General features: G+C 63.8%; 1 protein-coding gene across 4 annotated transcripts in view; it reads right to left on the bottom strand.

Moving 5' to 3' along the window:
- CRTC1 (CREB regulated transcription coactivator 1) overlaps positions 1 to 18,297 on the bottom strand; it is a 61,153-nt gene that overhangs the window by 6,387 nt on the left and 36,469 nt on the right. For 2 of the 4 annotated variants that reach the window (XM_020283962.2, XM_020283964.2), the window contains 7 exons: positions 18,161 to 18,222; positions 15,264 to 15,358; positions 13,398 to 13,483; positions 9,990 to 10,033; positions 9,074 to 9,294; positions 3,171 to 3,295; positions 535 to 837 (listed from right to left, as the gene is read on the bottom strand). In XM_020283962.2, coding sequence (XP_020139551.1) covers positions 535 to 837; positions 3,171 to 3,295; positions 9,074 to 9,294; positions 9,990 to 10,033; positions 13,398 to 13,483; positions 15,264 to 15,358; positions 18,161 to 18,222 — 936 coding nt within the window. The remainder of the gene's footprint in view (positions 1 to 534; positions 838 to 3,170; positions 3,296 to 9,073; positions 9,295 to 9,989; positions 10,034 to 13,397; positions 13,484 to 15,263; positions 15,359 to 18,160; positions 18,223 to 18,297) is intronic. The other 2 variants (XM_020283963.2, XM_020283965.2) reach the window with 1 other exon arrangement.

Below are 18,297 nucleotides of genomic sequence, written 5' to 3'. Positions count from 1 at the left end.
ATGAACGTCCGGACAGGCGGAAGGTTTGCGGGAAGAGGGGCGCAAGCCCAGCGCTGAGCCTGGGCCTGGGGAGGGGGCCCCCGGGCTGAGCTGCAGCCTCCTGTGCCCGGATGCCCCCGACACTCGAGCCCCACAGGGGCTGGCTCTGTCCTTCCTTCCCCCCTGAGTTCCAGTGGGTCCCCCCTGGCCCCTGAAGTCTGCTCCCCGACCCCGGGAGATCTCTCTGGCTCCCAGGAAGCCTGGCTTCAGGGAGGGGCCGCAGTGACCGAGAGCGTGTGCTTAGCAGCCGGACGCTGCGTGGAGTCTGTGGGGAGTCTGGGGCCTGGCCACTCGCTTTCGCCTCAGTCTTCCCATCTGCACAATGGGCCACAATCCCAGCTAGCAGCCCCTGAGGAGTGCCCGCTCTGGGGCAGGTCTGCCCAGGCCCCGGACCCCCAGCCCCGGCCCCCCAGCCCCGGCCCCCCGGCCCCGGCCGTCCTCGTGCTCCCCGAGCCCCCCCGCCGGGCCCCCGGGGCCCCCCCACGCTGGGCTTACCGAGGCGATGTCGATGCCCATCGGCGGCTGGCCCGGGCTCTCCGCGGGGGACTGGGGGAGAGAGGACGGGACCGTGACCGCGAGCGGGGGTGGCTGTGGCCCCCGCGTCAGGCTGGCGCTCGGCAGCAGGGGGCCGCCCGGGGGCAGGTGGACGGGGGCCTGCGGGGCTGGCGGCGGCGGCTGGGACGCGGGCGGCGGCGGTGGCGGCGGGGGCTGGGGCTGGGGCGGCGGCTGGGAGCCGGCCTGGGCGAAGAAGGCGTAGGGCAGCTGCTGCTCCAGAGACAGGGCGTCCATGGCCACCGCCTGGCAGGAGAGGGGGCGTCAGGCGGGCCGGCTACGCGAGCCTGCGCCCCGAGGGCCCCGCGGTGGCCAGGAAGCTGAGGCCGGCGAGGACGGGCGGGCGCTGGACCGGGCCTGGCGCCCAACCCGCCGTCCGGACCCCGACGGGCCTCACCACCCCCAAAGCTCGGGCAGCCCCCGCCGCGGCAGGGCGGGCACGGGACCCACGCTAGCTGGCTGCGTGGCGGCCAGCCCCACGGCTCTGGGGTCCCGCCGGGGAGGGACGCGCTTGCCTGCTCTGGGGACGCTGTGGAGGACGGGCTGACGGGACACGAGCGTGGGGCCCGCGGGGCTGGCAGGCAAGAGGGGCTCCTGGGTGTTCGGGGGCGTTGGGGACTCACAGCCGCGGGGGGGGGGGGGGGCGGGGGGGGGGCGGCGCGGTGGGGCTCCGCATGCCCTGAGGCTGGCCGTGCCGGGAGCCGCGGCGCAGGGGCACGTGTGGGCGACTGGCCGCAAAGGAGCAGTGATAGCCCATGAGCGAGAGGGGCGTCCAGACGGGGCGGGAGCCACAGACGGACACGGGCCAGCTCGCGGACACGGGCCAGCTCGCGGACACGGTGCCCGCAGCCCTGTGCGCGTCGTGACAGGGACACGCTGACAGGCCGGCACAGACACGGAGCGTGAGACGTCGGGGCGGGGTGGGGCAGCCTGGTCCAGGCCTCGGAAGGTCTGGAGGAAACACTGTGGTTTTTTTTTTTTTTTTTTTTTTTGAGGCAGAGTCTCACTCTGTTGCCCAGGCTACAGTGAGTGCCGTGGCATCAGCCTAGCTCACAGCAACCTCAAACTCCTGGGCTCAGAGATCCTCCTGCCTCAGCCTCCCGAGTAGCTAGGACTACAGGCATGCGCCACCATGCCCGGCTAATTTTTTGTATATATATTTTTAGTTGGTCAATTAATTTCTTTCTATTTTTGGTAGAGACGGGGTCTCGCTCAGGCTGGTTTCGAACTCCTGACCTTGAGCAATCCGCCCGCCTCGGCCTCCCAAAGTGCTAGGATTACAGGCGTGAGCCACCGCGCCCGGCCCAGAGTCTCACTTTGTCGCCCAGGCTAGAGTGAGTGCCGTGGCGTCAGCCTAGCTCACAGCAACCTCAAACTCCTGGGCTCGAGCGATCCTCCTGCCTCAGCCTCCCGAGTAGCTGGGACTACAGGCATGCGCCACCACGCCCGGCTCATTTTTTTCTATGTATATGTTAGTCGGCCAATTAATTTCTTTCTATTTATAGTAGAGACGGGGTCTCGCTCTTGCTCAGGCTGGTTTGGAACTCCTGACCTAGAGCAATCCACCGCCAGAGTGCTGGGATGACAGGCGTGAGCCACCTCGCCCGGCCAGGAATCACTGCTAATGTCACTGGTGGTGGACAACGCCACTGAGATCATGTCAAAAACAATCGGGTTGCCCGGTACGGTGGCTCACGCCTGTGATCCTGGCACCTCGGGAGGCCAAGGAGGGAGGATCGCTTGAGCCCAGGGATTGGAGGTTGCAGTGAGCTATGACTGGCCCACTGCACTCTAGCCAGGCGTGACAGAGTAAAGACTCTGTCTTAGGAGTCAAAAAAAACAAGGATTACGAAAGGGTACTACGAGCAACTGCACGCCAGCAAGCTGGACAGCGGAGATGAGATGGCCAAGTTCCTAGACGCGCACAAACTACCAACGAAAAATCAATGAGGCAAACATGGCAGATGAAAACAATAAAAGCTAAACTCTCTACTCATTTTATTATGGAAAATTCGACTAGATCCCTAAGAAGAGGCCCAGTCACACCCAGAACAAGGCAAAGGCCACCGGGTCTATCAGTGACTGGGCATTTGAAAAAAAAAAATTTTTTTTTTTTTGAGACAGAGTCTCACTCTGTCGCCCGGGCTAGAGTGAGTGCCGTGGCGTCAGCCTAGCTCACAGCAACCCCCAACTCTTGGACTCAAGCGATCCTCCTGCCTCAGCCTCCCGAGTAGCTGGGACTACAGGCATGCGCCACCATGCCCGGCTCATTTTTTTCCAGATGTTTTTAGTTGGCCAATTAATTGCTTTCTATTTTTAGTAGAGACGGGGTCTCGCTGTTGCTCAGGCTGGTCTCGAACTCCTGACCTCGAGCGATCCTCCCGCCTCGGCCCCCCAGAATGCTAGGATTACAGGCGTGAGCCACCGCGCCCGGCCTGAAAATCTGATAATAAACGTTAAAGGCGTTGGGAGCGTTCTCAAGACCCCACAACCCCCCTGGAAGGAGCAGGGGGCCCTCCAGAGAGGCACAGCCGGGCCCCCACCTTCCCCACCCAGGTGCCCCCACTTCGCCCTCAAACCTGAGTGATGGGTGACAGCGGGGACAGGGTGGGTGACGTCTGTTGCCGCCGCGCCTCTGTGCTCAGGGACAGGGGGCTGACGCCGGCCGGGCGGTGCTGGGGTGAGGAGCCGGGCGTGCTCATCCCTGCAGAGGAGGGAGGAAGGGGAGGGGTGTGTGTGAGGCGGGACCGGCGAGGATGGGCCCGCACACCTCGTGGAACAGACAGAAGCCAGGGGGCACGACCCCACTGCCAAACCTGGGACGCCCCCTCGGAGGCCCCAGTTCCTGACCCTGGGGCCCCACAGGCTCTCCAGCTGGGGAGTGTCCCACAGACCCAGCCAATCAGCGCTTCCCCCATTCTGGAACGTGATTGGCCCCCCCCAGATGGGCATGTGACCAGGCTGGTCCAATCAGAGCCTGCCCAGGGACTTTGGATGGAATTTCAGGAAGTGCCGTCTAAAGCTGTTGGGGTCACCCTGTGACCACCAGGCAGGAGCTGGCTGAAGACCTGAGGAGGGCAGAGGTAGCACCAGAGCCCATCCAGCCTCCTCAGAACTCTCTGCTTTCAGGAAACATCAATTCCCCTTTGCTTGAACCGGCGTGGGCTGCAGTTAGCTTCAAGCATGTAGGTCCCGCCCAGCACTGCGGTTTCCTCTCCCGCCTCGCAGCTCTCTTGCCCCTTTCGACGAACGTGTCCACGCCTGCAACTGCCCCTCTTGGCCCCCAGACTTGTGGCCCAGCCCGTGTGCTCCTCCCCCCATCCTGTGTGCTCCCCAGGCGGGAGCGCTGCCCCCCAGGGCTGCCTGAACTGCAAACCCCTCCTTAGCATTCTTCCCCTCCCTGCCCGAGTCGGACGTACTGGTTCCTGCAGGAGCAGGAACCGCTGGATTCCAGCGCGGTGAGGGAGCTGGGTGAGGCGGAGTTCACGAGGGCGGCAGTCGGGGCCTGCCGGCCTACCCTCGGGCACCACGCCAGGGAGGCAACAGGCCCCCAGATGGTGGGGGAGCCCTGGGGGCCTGGCCTGACCCCAGCCTACCCCTGAGACCCAGGTTCCCGGTTGGCAAGATGAAGACGATAACAGCCGCCCTCCCCGGCTCCACTCGAGGCCCCGGTGAGGTCATGAGCGTGCTCTGAGTCTGGCCCACAGTCAAAGCCGGCGAAGCCACCGAGCCACCGCAGGTCTGGGCCCATCCTGCCGAGGGCACCAAATTAACCCTGTTCCGGCGGCTGGGCCGGCCGGGGCGTGGCCCGAGGGATGAGCCCAGGGCAGCTGCTGGCAGGGCGAGCTCGGTCACGCCTGCGCTTCCTGTCGGGCGCCCGGCGGCTGAGTGCTGGGGGTGGGGGGGGAGGCCTGGCACCGTCGAATGCCCCCGGGGCAGGGAGGGCTCCGGTGCTGGCCTCCGTGCAGACCTGGGCGTCAGAACCGGTGACGCGGACAGATGCACACAGAGGCCTGGGCGGGAGTGGGGAGACGCCCACTGGGGGCACAGACAGTCGGGGCCGGGGCCGCCCCCTTTCTCCTCGGGAGGGGCCGCTGCTGCAGGCGCCCAGCAGGCCGAGGGGCGCAAGATGCCCGGGTCAGAAGCAGGTGTCGGGGCCTGGCGAGTGGCAGAACCAAATGCCAGGGGAAACGACCCAGTGCCCGTCAATCTGTGAGTGGATTCGTAAAACGTGGTCCATGTACACCACGGAGCACTACTCGGCTCTAAGAAACAACGGTGATCTAGCACCGCTTGTATTTTCCTGGATACAGCTGGAGCCCGTTCTACTAAGTGAAGCATCTCAAGAATGGAAAAACCAGCACCCCGTGGACTCACCGGCAAATCGGTATTAACGGAGCAGCACCTCAGTGGACACACAGGAGTAACATCCATCGGGTGTCGGGAGGGCGGGAGGGGGAGGAGGGGACGGGTATACACAACCACGAGCGAGATGTGCAGCGTTTGGGGGATGGACACGCTTGAAGCTCTTACTTGGGGGGAGAGGGGCAAGGGCAATAAATATAACCTTAAGACTTATACCCCCAAAATACACTAAATTAAAATATATACATAGAAAAATTATTCAAAAAACCAAGCAAATGCCAGGAGGGTGCGGCTGTGGGGCAACAGGGCTCTCCATCGTCTGCTGCCTGGGACATGGATCCGCCACTGGGCCTCCTGATTCTGCAAGAGCAGCTGGAGGCCGGGCGCGGAGGCTCACGCCCGTCATCCCAGCACTCTGGGAGGCCGGGGCGGGAGGATCGCTCAAGGTCAGGAGTTTGAGACCAGCCTGAGCAAGACTGAGACCCTGTCTCTACCAAAAACAGAAAGAAATTAGCTATGACAACTAAAATATAGAAAAAAAACTCAGCCGGGCATGGTGGCACGTGCCTGCAGTCCCAGCTACTCGGGAGGCTGAGGCAGGAGGATCGCTTGAGCCCAGGAGTTGGAGGTTGCTGTGAGCGAGGCTGACGCCACGGCACTCACTCTAGCCTGGGCAACAGAGCGAGACTGCCTCGAAAAAAATAAATAAAAACCAAAAATAAAAACAAAAAATCACGGCATCATGATCCGATGGGACCGCCCCTGTACACGGGGTCCGTGGTCAGCTGACAGGTCACCCCGCGGCCCGTGACCACATCTCAGACGCACAGCCGTGGGCCGCACGACACACACCCCTGGGCTGGATCCGGCCCGTGGGCTGCGGGTCTCTCCCCCGAACACAAAGGAGTTTTGGTTCTCCGCTGGGCTGCAAAGCGAGCCCTCGCCACCCCTGGAGAGGCCGGTGGGCCCAGGCGGCGGGCGGCGCCTTGCTGGTGGATTTCTTTTGGCAACCTGGTCACCTTCGGCAACGGGCGCAGAGCCAGCTGGAGGGGAAGTCTGGGGCTGGCGGGCGGCTGGGCCAGGTGGCAGGGGCCGTGCAGGCGGGGGACCCAGGGCCCGCCCCCTCCCACGCCGGCCGGCAGCCAGGGACGGGCCTGGGCGACCGTGCAGGCAGCGGGGCGGGGCGGGTGGGGGCTCCCGCTGACTAGCGGGCGGACTGGGGGGTGGGGTGCAGCCCCGGTGGGCCAGCAGCTCTGCTCGATGTAAAAGGCGCCCGGAACGCGCAGCCCCTGCCCGGCCGGCCGCCCGGGCGGCAGGTCCACAAACAGCCGACACATGTCAGACATTACCGGCCGCGTTCACATGTGTTGTGCGTTTCCCCGCGCTTGTTTAGACTGGGCGCGGGCTGGAGGTGCGGCTCCTGGGTGGGCGCCGGGGGGGGGGGGGGGGGTGCGGGGGGGGTGGCCTGCCAGGGACCCTCAGCGGGGAGGAGGGGTGCCCTGGAGGCCTGGGGGGGCGGGAGGCAGGAAACGGGGCTGGGAGACGCCGCCCGGCCCGCCCCGGGTCAGGGGGCACCTGCGGCTCCCAGTGGCCCTCCGGCCTGCCCCTCCGCACAGGCCTGTGGGGACGCCGCCTGCCTGGCTTTCGGGGGGCTGTGCTTCCTGGCCCTTTCCTGGCGTTCTCTGAGCCCCGCGGGCGGGCGCAGGGCCAGGGCACCGGAGACAGAACGCGGCCTCCACGCGCCCAGGCCGGGCCGGCTTCCGGCTCCGCTCTGGCCTCCACGCCTGGTCTAGAGCCCAGAGGACGGGCTCCGTCCTCCAGGCCCCCGGGCCGGCCCGGCCCCAAAGGCATCAAAGCCGGCAACTCCAGACACCCCCACTCTCCCCGCTGCCTGCATCGGCCCGGCCCCGGGGCCCGCCGGTTCTGTCCTGGGGTCCCCTGCAGAGCGCCAGGCTGGGGTCCCGCCCTGCCCCGGACGCAGCCCCTTCTCCCCCGCGTGGCCACAGGGACTTGGCCGGGCGCGCTCACACGTGACCGCTATCTCTCGGAAAACCCTCACGGCCGCCTGCCCGGCCTGGTGGACACAGGAGGGGCCGGGCCGGCCTGTTCTGGGACGGGACGGAGCCTCGTCCAGGTGGCCCATGTTGCTCCCACCCCCTGACGTGCCCCTCCCCTGCCCTCTGCCTATGCCACCACCTGGGGCCGGCTGAGGACACCGATGTCCCCTCCTTGGAAGCCAGATGTCTGCTGCACCCAGACGCCGTCCAACACACCATACACGGACGGGACAGGGTGCAGAGAGCAGAAACGGGACGCGGTGCAAGGCCAGGGGCCAGGGCAGCCTCACGGGAGGGAAGTGGGGCAGGTGAGGGAGGGGCCTGTGCTGGAGGACGGCACGTGCAAAGGTCCTGGGGTGGGGTGGGGGTGGGGCAGCGCTGGGACTCGAGCTCAGAAGACAAAGGGTGAACTGTGACCCGCTACCTGGGCGCCCGGGTGCTGGGCTCTCACTGAGGGGGTGGGGCTGGGGTGCAGGCGGGGTGCTGGGCTCTCACTGAGGGGGTGGGGCTGGGGTGCAGGCGGGGTGCTGGGCTCTCACTGAGGGGGTGGGGCTGGGGTGCAGGCGGGGTCCTGGGCTCTCACAGAGGGGGTGGGGCTGGGGTGCAGGCGGGGTCCTGGGCTCTCACTGAGGGGGCCAAGGGTGCAGGCGGGGCTGGGGGGGGCGCACTGGCTCGGAGCACAGAGGTGCCCTGAGCTGACAGAGGCCATTCTGGGTGAAGGAGGGCTGGGGCCCTGGGGCAGGGGTGCAGGTGGGGACGGGGCTGGGGGCAGGGCCAGGTTGCAGGCGGGGTCCTGGGCTCTCACTGAGGGGGCCTCGGGTGCAGGCGGGGCTGGGGGGGGCGCACTGGCTCAGAGCACAGAGGGGCCCTGAGCTGACAGAGGCCATTCTGGGTGAAGGAGGGCTGGGGCCCTGGGGCAGGGGTGCAGGTGGGGGCGGGGCTGGGGGCAGGGCCAGGGTGCAGGCGGGGTCCTGGGCTCTCACTGAGGGGGCGGGGCCGCGGGTGCTGGCGGGGCTGGGGGAGGCACTGGCTGGGAGCACGGAGGGGCCAAGAGCTGACAGAGGCCAGAGGCCGTTCTGGGTGAAGGAGGGGCCGTGGCTGGGGGAGCGTCTGGGTTGGGCCAGGTCCTCACAGTGGGAGCGGCCGGACACGAGGACGATGGGATTGGGGGGACAGGAGAATTGAGGGGGACGCTGCAGCCAGAGGGGGCCGCCCTAGGAGGGTCTCCGGGGGGCGCAGGGTCATCAGTGCTGGGAGCCAGCGTACAGCGGGCGGGGGGCCTGGGCAGGGCCACGCGGTGCCCCCCGCGGGTGCCAGGCGGAGGCAGGAGCACAGTGGGGGCAGCGATATCCGAGCCACGAGCAGCCGGCACAGCTGGACATAGCGGGGGGGTCCCGCCTGTCGGGGCTGGGAGTGGGGAGGGCAGAGGGAAGGCCTGGCCTGGGCCGGCTGCACCCCACAGGGCTCCCCAGCCTCCCTCTGAAGCCCCAGGCACGGCCCCAACCCTCCTTTTTTTTGTTTTTGAGACAGTCTCACTCTGTTGCCCGGGCTAGGGTGAGTGCCGTGGCGTCAGCCTCGCTCACAGCAACCTCAGACTCCTGGGCTCATGCGATCCTCCTGCCTCAGCCTCCGGAGTAGCTGGGACTACAGGCATGTGCTACCATGCCCAGCTAATTTTTTGTACATATATTAGCTGGCCAATTAATTTCTTTCTATTTATAGTAAAGATGGGGTCTCGCTCTTGCTCAGGCTGGTCTCAAACTCCTGACCTTGAGCGATCCTCCCACCTCGGCCTCCCAGAGTGCTGGGACGACAGGCGTGAGCCACCGCGCCCGCCCCGGCCCCACACGCTTACACCCGCGATCTGACCCCACCTGGGGCCGTGTGCTCCGCCTGGGACGCCCCTCCCTGTCGGGCGGCCTGGAACCCCCAAGCCCCTGACAGAGGGTCTCGGCCTCCCCACCCCCACCCCTTGGGGCGCCTGGCATCTGGGGCGTGACCCTGCCGACCGTCGCTAACCGGCGCCCGAAGGCGCGGTCCCCCGCACACACAGGCCTCACCCTGGCCGGCGCCACCGATGCCCAGGTGCGTGAGCGTGGCCGCCAGGTTGCCGGTGCTGCCGGAGCTGCTCAGCGCGGGGAAGGGCGGCTCCTCGGGGTCCAGCGGGGTGGGCAGCGGGGACGGGAAGTGGATGTTGGTCAGGTCGGGCAGGGAGCCCCCCGTGTTGTGCGTGGCGGGGATCAGGGCCGCCGTGCTCTCCTGGTCCGCAGACGGGAAGATGCTGTGGAGAGGCCAGAGCGGGCAGTGAGTCCGGGGGCGGAGGCCGGGCCTCCCCGGGGGCGGAGGCGGCTGGGGCAGAGAATGGGGGGGTGCAAGGTGACCCCCCTCAATAATGTTCCACCTGGACCAGGGCCTCAGAAAACAGCCCATTCCCAGGGAGGGGCCGGCACCCCCTGTGTGTGGGGGGGTCACCCCGGCAACAGGGCAGGTCTGAGGTGGGCCTGCGGGGAGCCCCGTCCTGGAGGGGCCAGCCCGGGCCCCAAAGCAGGGCTTGCTGGGTGGCCGCCTCTTTTTTTTTTGAGACAGAATCTCGCTCTGTTGCCCGGGCTAGAGTGAGTGCCGTGGTGTCAGCCTCGCTCACAGCAACCTCAGACTCCTGGGCTCAAGCGATCCTCCTGCCTCAGCCTCCCGAGTAGCTGGGACTACAGGCATGCGCCACCACACCTGGCTAATTTTTTCTATATGTTTTTAGTTGGCCAATTGATTTCTTTCTATTTTTAGTAGAGACGGGGTCTCGCTCTTGCTCAGGCTGGTTTTGAACTCCTGACCTGGAGCGATCCGCCCACCTCGGCCTCCCAGAGTGCTGGGATCACAGGCGAGAGCCACGGCACCTGCCAACGCCTCTTGCCAGGACCTGCAGCCCCACCAGGGCAGCAGGGAAGACCGGGGGAGGGGAACGGCACCGCCGAGACTTACTTGATTCCGGGGACCTCGCAGGACTTGGGCCTGGACCCCGTCTGCTGAAAGAGAAGACAGGAGAGGCTGAGCCGGGGCCTCTGCAGGCCGCGAGATGCTCCAGGGGACCCGAGCCTGGGGGTGTCGGGAGAGTGAAGGGCGGGGGCCCATGGGGTGGGGGGCACGTCCCAGACCCGCCCGGGGCACGGCCGGGATGTGTGCAGAGAGGGTCTCCTCCCCCAGTTCCTGGGGGCCGGCCCCACTCTGTCCGCCTTGTGGGGTGGGGTGGGCCCGGCCGAGGGGTGGCAGTCCCCGTATAAGCAGGGGTCCAGGACACTCGTGGGATTCGGCTCCGTGCACACCCCGGGGCTATGGTGGTCAGCGGCCCGTCTGGCAGGGCCTGAGGGTCCCCAGTGCTGGGGCTCAGCGCCCCCCGCCCCCACCCCCTTCCTGGACCATGGCGGCGGGGGCTCCTGGGCAGGAGTGAACCCCAGCCTCAGGGCAGTGGCCTGGGCCCCACGCTCATGGCAGCGGGGGACACCAGGTCAGGGAGCCCAGCCAGGCCTGGACGGGATGCCCGGAGGCCGAGGCCCTGCCTCAGGGCTCCCCGGCCTCCCAGCAGCAACCCGGAGGCCGGACTCCCACCGGGGCCACGGGCTGCTCTGCGCGCTCCTCCTCTGCTCTGGGGCAGCCACGCCCGCGGCCCGCCCACCCGGGCTCGGGAAGCCCCTCGAGAGAGGAGTTTCACAGGGTGGCTGGGAGACACTTCCGGAGGCGCGGTGTGTGGCCGCCACCCACCATGGGCACCTCCTGCCCCGCGGCCCAGGGCAGCCCCGAGTTCCGAACCACGGGACCGTCTTCCAACCAGCAGCGAGGCTGCGGGCGCCGCCAAGGCCGTCCCGGGCAGGGCCGGGGTCTCGGGCGCAGCGGCAGCCTCTGAGCCCCTCCACCCAGGACCCCGCTCCCCTCCACGCCTCACGGACACGAGAGCCCGCCGGGACGGGGCTGTCGGCTCCAGTCGGGGGCCCCACACGTCTTTTTTTTTTTTTTTTTTTGTGAGATAAGCATCTCACTGTGTTGCCCGGGCTAGAGTGAGTGCCGTGGCGTCAGCCTAGCTCACAGCAACCTCAGACTCCTGGGCTCAAGCCATCCTCCTGCCTCAGCCTCCCGAGTAGCTAGGACTACAGGCATGTGCCACCAAGCCCGGCTAATTTTTTCTATATATATTAGTTGGCCAATTAATTTGTTTCTATTTACAGTAGAGACGGGGTCTCGCTCTTGCTCAGGCTGGTCTCAAACTCCTGACCTGGAGCGATCCTCCCGCCTCAGCCTCCCAGAGTGCCAGGATGACAGGCGTGAGCCAGCGCGCCCGGCCCCCTACAAGTCTCGGTCAGTGACAAAGGAGGGAACCTCTGACGGAGGCAGGCGTGATCAGACAGAGGCCCGCCTGCTGTCGGGAGCTCTGTGCGTGCGTGTGCGTGTGTGTGTGCGTGCCTGTGTGTGTGTGTATGTGTGCTGTGTCCCGCCACCTGGGCCCCTGGGCAGACGGTTCTGGCCGGGCTCTGGGGGATTATCGGATGAGAATGGTGAACCCGCTGGCAGAGGGCAGGGCAGGCCAGGAGGGGGGTGCCCAGCCAGCCGCGACTGGGGTGCCCGGGGCTGGCGTGCGACCGGCGGGCTTTAAGCCTCAGCGGGGAGGCGGGCGGAACCGGTTTCTGCTTGGCCGGAGGCTCCCGATTCCGAGAGCAAACACTCCCTGCATCGCGGGATTTCTGCAGCGCACGCTGGCCCTGACTTTGCAAGAGCGCTCTGAAAAAAGCCTTCCCCGGGCCTCGCGGAGACATTAATGGATTTCCGAACGGGATTAAAAATTCACCCCCCCACCCCCACCAGGGGTGTGTCCCCTCCACACGGAGACTCGTCACCTGCCTCCCTTGAGCGGAAGCCTGACATCCGGCCACGCAGATGCACCGTGACCTACTTACCCACCTCTCTGCTGCTGGATGTTTGCTTTTCCAATTTCGTTCGGGTTGTTAGAATTCCTTTGCTTTTTTTTTTTTTTCTTTTTTCATGAGCCGGGGTGCTGCCATGTTGCCCAGGCTGGACTCGGACTCCGGGGCTCGAGCAACCCCCCTGCCTCCGCTCGCCCCGCGCCCCTGAGTAGCTGGGGCTACAGGCCCACGCCACCATGCCCGCCAAATGTTTTAATTTTTTTTGTAGAGATGGGGGTCTTGCTATGTTGCCCCGGCTGGTCTCGTGAATGCCTGGCCTCAAGTGATTCTCCCACCTCGGTCTCCCAATTTGCTGGGAGGCCAGGCCCACGCCTGAACTTAGAATTCTTTTTTAAAGCTTTTTCCCTCTCTGGGTATGGAAGTGGCAGGCACTCCTTGTGCCAAACTGAAACACACACACAGGGATAACAAGCCAATAGCACTGCCCAAGGCTGACAAGAGAGAGGACAGGTGGCCCTTACCTGGCTGGGTCCACCTGCAGGTTCCCCGTGGGCAATCACCTGCATGTTCTAGGCCTTATCCCAGATATCTCCACGCTCCTCTCCTCACAGAAGAGCAGCATGGTGGGTTGCTCTCGTGCCTTCAGAATTTCCCCAGACTCCCATCTCAACGCGGGACTGGGGATGATTTCCTCAACAAATCCCCCACCCCTGAAGGTTCAACTTGTTTCTAGTTTATTTCAGAAGCTCTGGATACAGACTTCTGAATAAATCACTGCTTCCTCATTCCTACAATCGGATTCCTCGGGAATGAGATTTCTGGAGCAAATGGTTTTCCGAAAAGGTTTTTGATGAAGCTCAGTCGATTTGCTTTCCCAGAGCGGATGAGCAATTCCTGCGGTTGATCCTTTCACCTCAACCTGACCAGCAACGGGTTTTAATGCTTTGTGTCGTTTCTGTCAGTTTTACAGGCCTGTCTATTGCATTAAAATAGACCTAAAGGATCTTGGGAATTTGGGCACAGGCAGATCTGAGTGAGGTTCACTCCTCGGGAAGGTGAAGTCACCCCAACACGCCATTTTTTAAAAAATTTTTTAATTTTTTTTGAGACAGAGTCTCGCTTTGTTGCCCAGGCTAGAGTGAGTGCCGTGGCGTCAGCCTCGCTCACAGCAACCTCCAACTCCGAGGCTCAAGCGATCCTCCTGCCTCAGCCTCCCGAGTAGCTGGGACTACAGAAGCCACCACCACGCCCGGCTAATTTTTCTATTTTTAGCAGAGACGGGGTCTCGCTCTTGCTCGAGCTGGTCTTGAACTCCTGAGCTCAAGCGATCCTCCCGCCTCGGCCTCCCAGAGTGCTAGGATGACAGGCGCGAGCCTCCGCGCCCAGCCCCAACATGCCGTTCTGTTATCTTGGCCCCGGCTATGCTCACGAAGAAAAAGGCAGCAAAAAGCGCTTTCGAAAGCCGGCCGGCCCTTACCTTCTTGGCGTCCCACGCTTGCTTGGAGAGGGTTTTGTCTGCCTCGGACGTGGTCTCTTCCATTCCCGGGACCGTTAACAGTAGGACTGGGGGGGGGGGAGAATCAGAGAGGAAATCTCTCAGCAGCCGCACGGTGGCACCAGGAGGCCACGTCCCTGACACTCAGTCACGACTGCGGTGAGCCTGGCATCGGCCCAACGACAACTTCTGCTGGGGATTGTGCTAAAGCCACGAAAAGGGTTTCATTAAAAAAGAAAAAAAAAAAAATTTCGAATTAAGTCGGAGAATCTGCGACTTAAAGAGAAAGAAAAGCAACATCTCTGGGGGGCCAGGGCGAGTGGATCCCGCCGGCGCCCACAGAGCCAGCTCGGGCCTCGGGCTGCCAGGAACCGCCGGGACTCTCCCCTGCGGACGGCCACCAGGCCCTGCGTGACCCACGGCGCCGGCTCCCCACGTGACCCACGAGCTGGCACGGCGTGCCCCTCTGCCCTCCCCTCTGGGCAGCTGGCACTGCCCCATGCTGGGCCCTTCTGGGACCACCCGCGCCGCGCCCAGGGGTGCAGAGCCCGCCACTCGCTGCGGATCGAGGCCAGACGGACCCACTGTGGTAGCAGTGGCCGCGTGGGTCAGCCGCGATGCCGGACAGCCCCAGAGCAAGAGAGAAGAAGGGTAAGGACGCTCTGAGGGACAGGATGGAAAGGCATCATTTGAGGCCCTGGAACGAGCCGTGCCTGAAGGCCTCTTTTCAGTCAGGGTGAGATTAAACATTTTCCTATTTCATTTCTGCTGGAGGTTTTGTTTCTTCGTTTGCAACGGAGAGAGCCGTAATGAACGAAGCCAAAAGGGCCGACTCCTTTTTCTTTTCACCACCCTGGGCCCCCTAGGAGAGTGGGGGCAGGTGACACGTCCCCTCCCCCCAGGCCTCCCCTCCAAGGCCAACCAGATTCTGACCAGCAAGGGTCCTGGGTCCCAGCCCCCTTCCGGTTACGGTATCCCAGGGGACGGCGGTGTCCTCGTGCCTGACCCCCCAAAGCCCTGTGTTTGTGGGGGCCCAGCGGGGAGGCCACAGCCTCAGAACAGCCCCCACGTCGGGAGCAGCAGGGAAGCCCCCGGCATTGTGTCTGTCTTCGTCGCCCCTGGGTGTTCTGGAAGCTTCCTTTTCATCTCGGAGACGGTCAATCCCTTCTGCATGTTGCCTTTGCCGCCCGCTGAGCCGGAACCCGGGGCGAAGTCCGTTCCGGCCGGAACGCGCAGTTCCGGTCCCTGCGCAGCGCTCCAGACGGTGTGCCCAGGCCGCCGCCTCCAGGCCGGGCTCCGAAGCTTGCCGGGCCGCACAGACCTGCCCCGGCCTCGGGGTGTGCGCACGGCTCGGCCAGGGCGACGGTCCGGGCGGTCGGGGAGGACACGGCCTCTTTCTCGCGCCCTGGGTCAGGACAGGCCGGGCTGTCGGCCAGGAGGGCTCCGAGCGGCAGAGCCGCAAATGGTCCAGTGTGAAGCCCTGGAGGGGCCGAAGCTGAGGGTCTGCTCCTAGACTGCTCTGTCCTGAGCGGACAAGCGCCCCTCCGCGTGGGCTTGCTGCCCCTACGTTTGAGATAAGCCCCCAGGCTCTGTAGCCATACCCTGAATCCAGGAACGGAAGTCCAGGTGTGTTTGCGGGGGTTGTTTTCACCGCCCAGAAAACTCCTATGCACGCGTCAAAACCCAACTCAAGTAGTGCCACCTCGGAACGTTTCCCCAAGCCCCTCCCCTGACCCCAAAGCACAGCCTCTGCGTCTTCCTTCGAAGGTCTGTGACCTCCTGGAGCACAGGGACGACCCACTGCCCTTGCCTGGCCCCAGCAGCGACGCCCAGGTAGCCCGTCCATACCTCTTTTCTGGTGTGCGTCCTGGGACCCGCCCGTGAAGGACTCAGGCTGGGTGGGCGCCATTGTGCTCTGGTGCAGGGCGGAGTCAGAATTGGTCCTGGCGGGGGGAGAGAGACAGTGAAGGACAGCCCCGGCCCCAGGGAAGAGAAGGCGCAACCCCGATCCACCTGTCCGGGACAGGCCTGGAGGCCACGGTGGCAGCCAGGGGTCATTCTTGTAAGCTGCTGCTCCTGGGCAAAGCCCCAAGGACGCCATTCTGAAAAGAGCCAGGCCGGGCGCGGCGGCTCACGCCTGTCATCCTGGCACTCTGGGAGGCCTAGGCGGGAGGATCGCTCAAGGTCAGGAGTTTGAAACCAGCCTGAGCAAGAGCGAGACCCAGTCTCTACTAAAAATAGAAAGAAATTATTAATTGGCCAACTAAAAACATATAGAGGAAAAATGAGCCAGGCGTGGTGGTGCACGCCTGTAGTCCCAGCTACTCGGGAGGCTGAGACAGGAGGATCGCTTGAGTCCAGGAATCTGAGGTTGCTATGAGTGAGGCTGACGCCACGGCACTGTAGTCCGGGCAACAGAGTGAGACTCTGTCTCTAAATACTAACTAACTAACTAACGACAGAGACTCTGTCTCTAAATACTAACTAACTAAATAATCAATCAATAAATCAATCAATCGATCAATAAAACAAACCACCAGAGTGACCGAGGCTCTCACCTGCCGAGCCCGGAGAGAGCAGACAGCAGGGGCAGAGACGTCCCGGCTCCCACCAGCCCCGCCCGTCCCCGCCCCTCCGAGAGCCCCTCTGCTCTGAGGAAGGGAGGGTGCCTTCCTGCTGACACCCCGAGACAGAGCCCCGCCGGCGCCCAGCTTTGGGACCACGAGCCCCCGGCCTGTGGCCGGTTCCCCTCCGGGTGACAAATATAGACGGGCCGCCCTGCCCTCCAGGACGCTCAGTGGCGGCTGGGAAGGGAAGGCATGGAGAAGGCAGGCAGGCTCGGGGGAGCCCCCACGCCGGGACGCTCCCCGAGGGGAGAGGTCTTGCCTCGACCAGCCCCAGAGCTACCGGGAGCCAGGGCAGCCTCTGCCCGGGGGGCCCTGCTGCTTCTGGCAGCTGATCACGACAAAGGGCGGGCTGACCGCCCTGCTCCTGGCTGCGCGAGTCTCAAGGGAGGGGCCCCAGAACGGCCCTCGGCCGCCCCCCCGGGTGTGAGTCCAGCCGCACAGCTGGCCACCCCAGCAGCAGGGTGAGGGCCGCGCGCACCCGACGGGCACGTCCCAGCCACGGACAGCCACTCGGAGGAGACTCGGTCCAAGCAGGGAGCTGCGACAGACCGGGCCAACGGGAGGGACCAGGTGTCAGGCAGTGAGGAGCTGGCCCGGACCCTCCGCCAGCGGCTGTGTGTCCCTGAGCGTGTGTTCCGACCTCTCTGTGCCCAATGCCCCCGTGTCTAAAACGGGAGATGAGGGCAGCATCTGCTCGGTGGAGCTCCGTGCGCACGGCTCCGCCACCGGGCGGGATGGCGGGAGCAGGCCTGACCTGCGCTGCGTGCTTGCTGGGAGGTAACTATGCCATCGTGTGTGTGTGTGTGTGTGTGTGTTCCCTACAGCTCGCTCACTCGTGTTCTTCGTTGACTGGCAGTGCCTACACGTAAATACATTTTTTATCGCAGTGAAATACGTATGACACAAAACGTACCCTTTTAACCATTTTTTTTTTCCTTTTTTGAGACAGAGTCTTGCTTGCTCTGTTGCCCGGACTACAGTGCCGTGGCGTCAGCCTAGCTCACAGCAACCTCCGACTCCTGGGCTCAAGCGATCCTCCTGCCTCAGCCTCCCGAGTAGCTGGGACCACAGGCATGCGCCACCATGCCCGGCTAATTTTTTTTCTATATATTTTTAGTCGGCCAATTAATTTCTTTCTATTTTTAGTAGAGACGGGGTCTCGCTCTTGCTCAGGCTGGTTTTGAACTCCTGACCTGGAGCGATCCTCCCGCCTCGGCCTCCCAGAGTGCTGGGATTACTAAAGACGTGAGCCACCGCGCCCGGCCACTTTTAACCATTTTTAAGCACACAGTTCTGTGGCATTAAGTACATTCGCTGTGCAACTATCGCTTGTACTGCTGTAACTGTTTATATTAACTATATCATTGTGGATATTCTAGACCTTTCTAAGGGACGGCATGCTGGGTGACTTTCTTCCTCTTCTAGGCACATTTACGTACTTTCCTAACCTTCTAATGTAAACGTGCAATACTTTCATAACCGCGTTTTCAGTGATGCTGAGCAATGTGGGAAACTGGTTGCATATAGCAGTAAACTAAAAAAACCTAAAATGCAGAATATCCAACATTACTCCAAATTTTGTTTTTAAAAAAAGCCACTGGCCGGGCGCGGTGGCTCACACCTGTAATCCTAGCACTCTGGGAGGCCGAGGCGGGAGGATCGCTCGAGGCCAGGAGTTCGAAACCAGCCTGAGCAAGAGCGAGACCCCGCCTCTAAAAAAATAGAAAGAAATTAATTGGCCAACTAATATATATAGAAAAAATTAGCCGGGCATGGTGGCACATGCCTGTAGTCCCAGCTACTCGGGAGGCTGAGGCAGGAGGATTGCTTGAGCCCAGGAGTTGGAGGTTGCTGTGAGCGAGGCTGACGCCACGGCACTCTACCTCAGGGCAACAGAGCGAGACTCTGTCTCAAATTTTAAAAAGTCATAAATGGGGGGGGGGTGCTGGAAGACTCCCCAAAGCTGCAATAACCTCGGTGTGGCAGGGAGAGAGCTGATTTCTAGAAACTTCTGGATGCTTGTTAGTTCTGTCGCTCTTAGAGCGAGTGCACGCGGGCTGTCCCACGTCGCCGCGTGAGCGGCTGGCTTGTCCCAGCAGGAGGCTGGGGGGCACTGACCTTCTCCAGCTGGTGTCCGCGGGCGGGGAGAGGTACACGGCGCCGTAGGGGCAGCTGTCGGCGTGCGCGCGAGTTAAGGGCACAGAGCGGCTCGGCCGGCCGCCGGGCAGGACCCCGGCCAGGCTGCTGGGGCGTCC

The sequence above is a fragment of the Microcebus murinus genome, chromosome 4 (assembly GCF_040939455.1).
Source record: "Microcebus murinus isolate Inina chromosome 4, M.murinus_Inina_mat1.0, whole genome shotgun sequence".
NCBI classification, from domain to species: domain Eukaryota; kingdom Metazoa; phylum Chordata; class Mammalia; order Primates; family Cheirogaleidae; genus Microcebus; species Microcebus murinus.
This window is presented reverse-complemented; position numbering and strand designations above follow the sequence as displayed.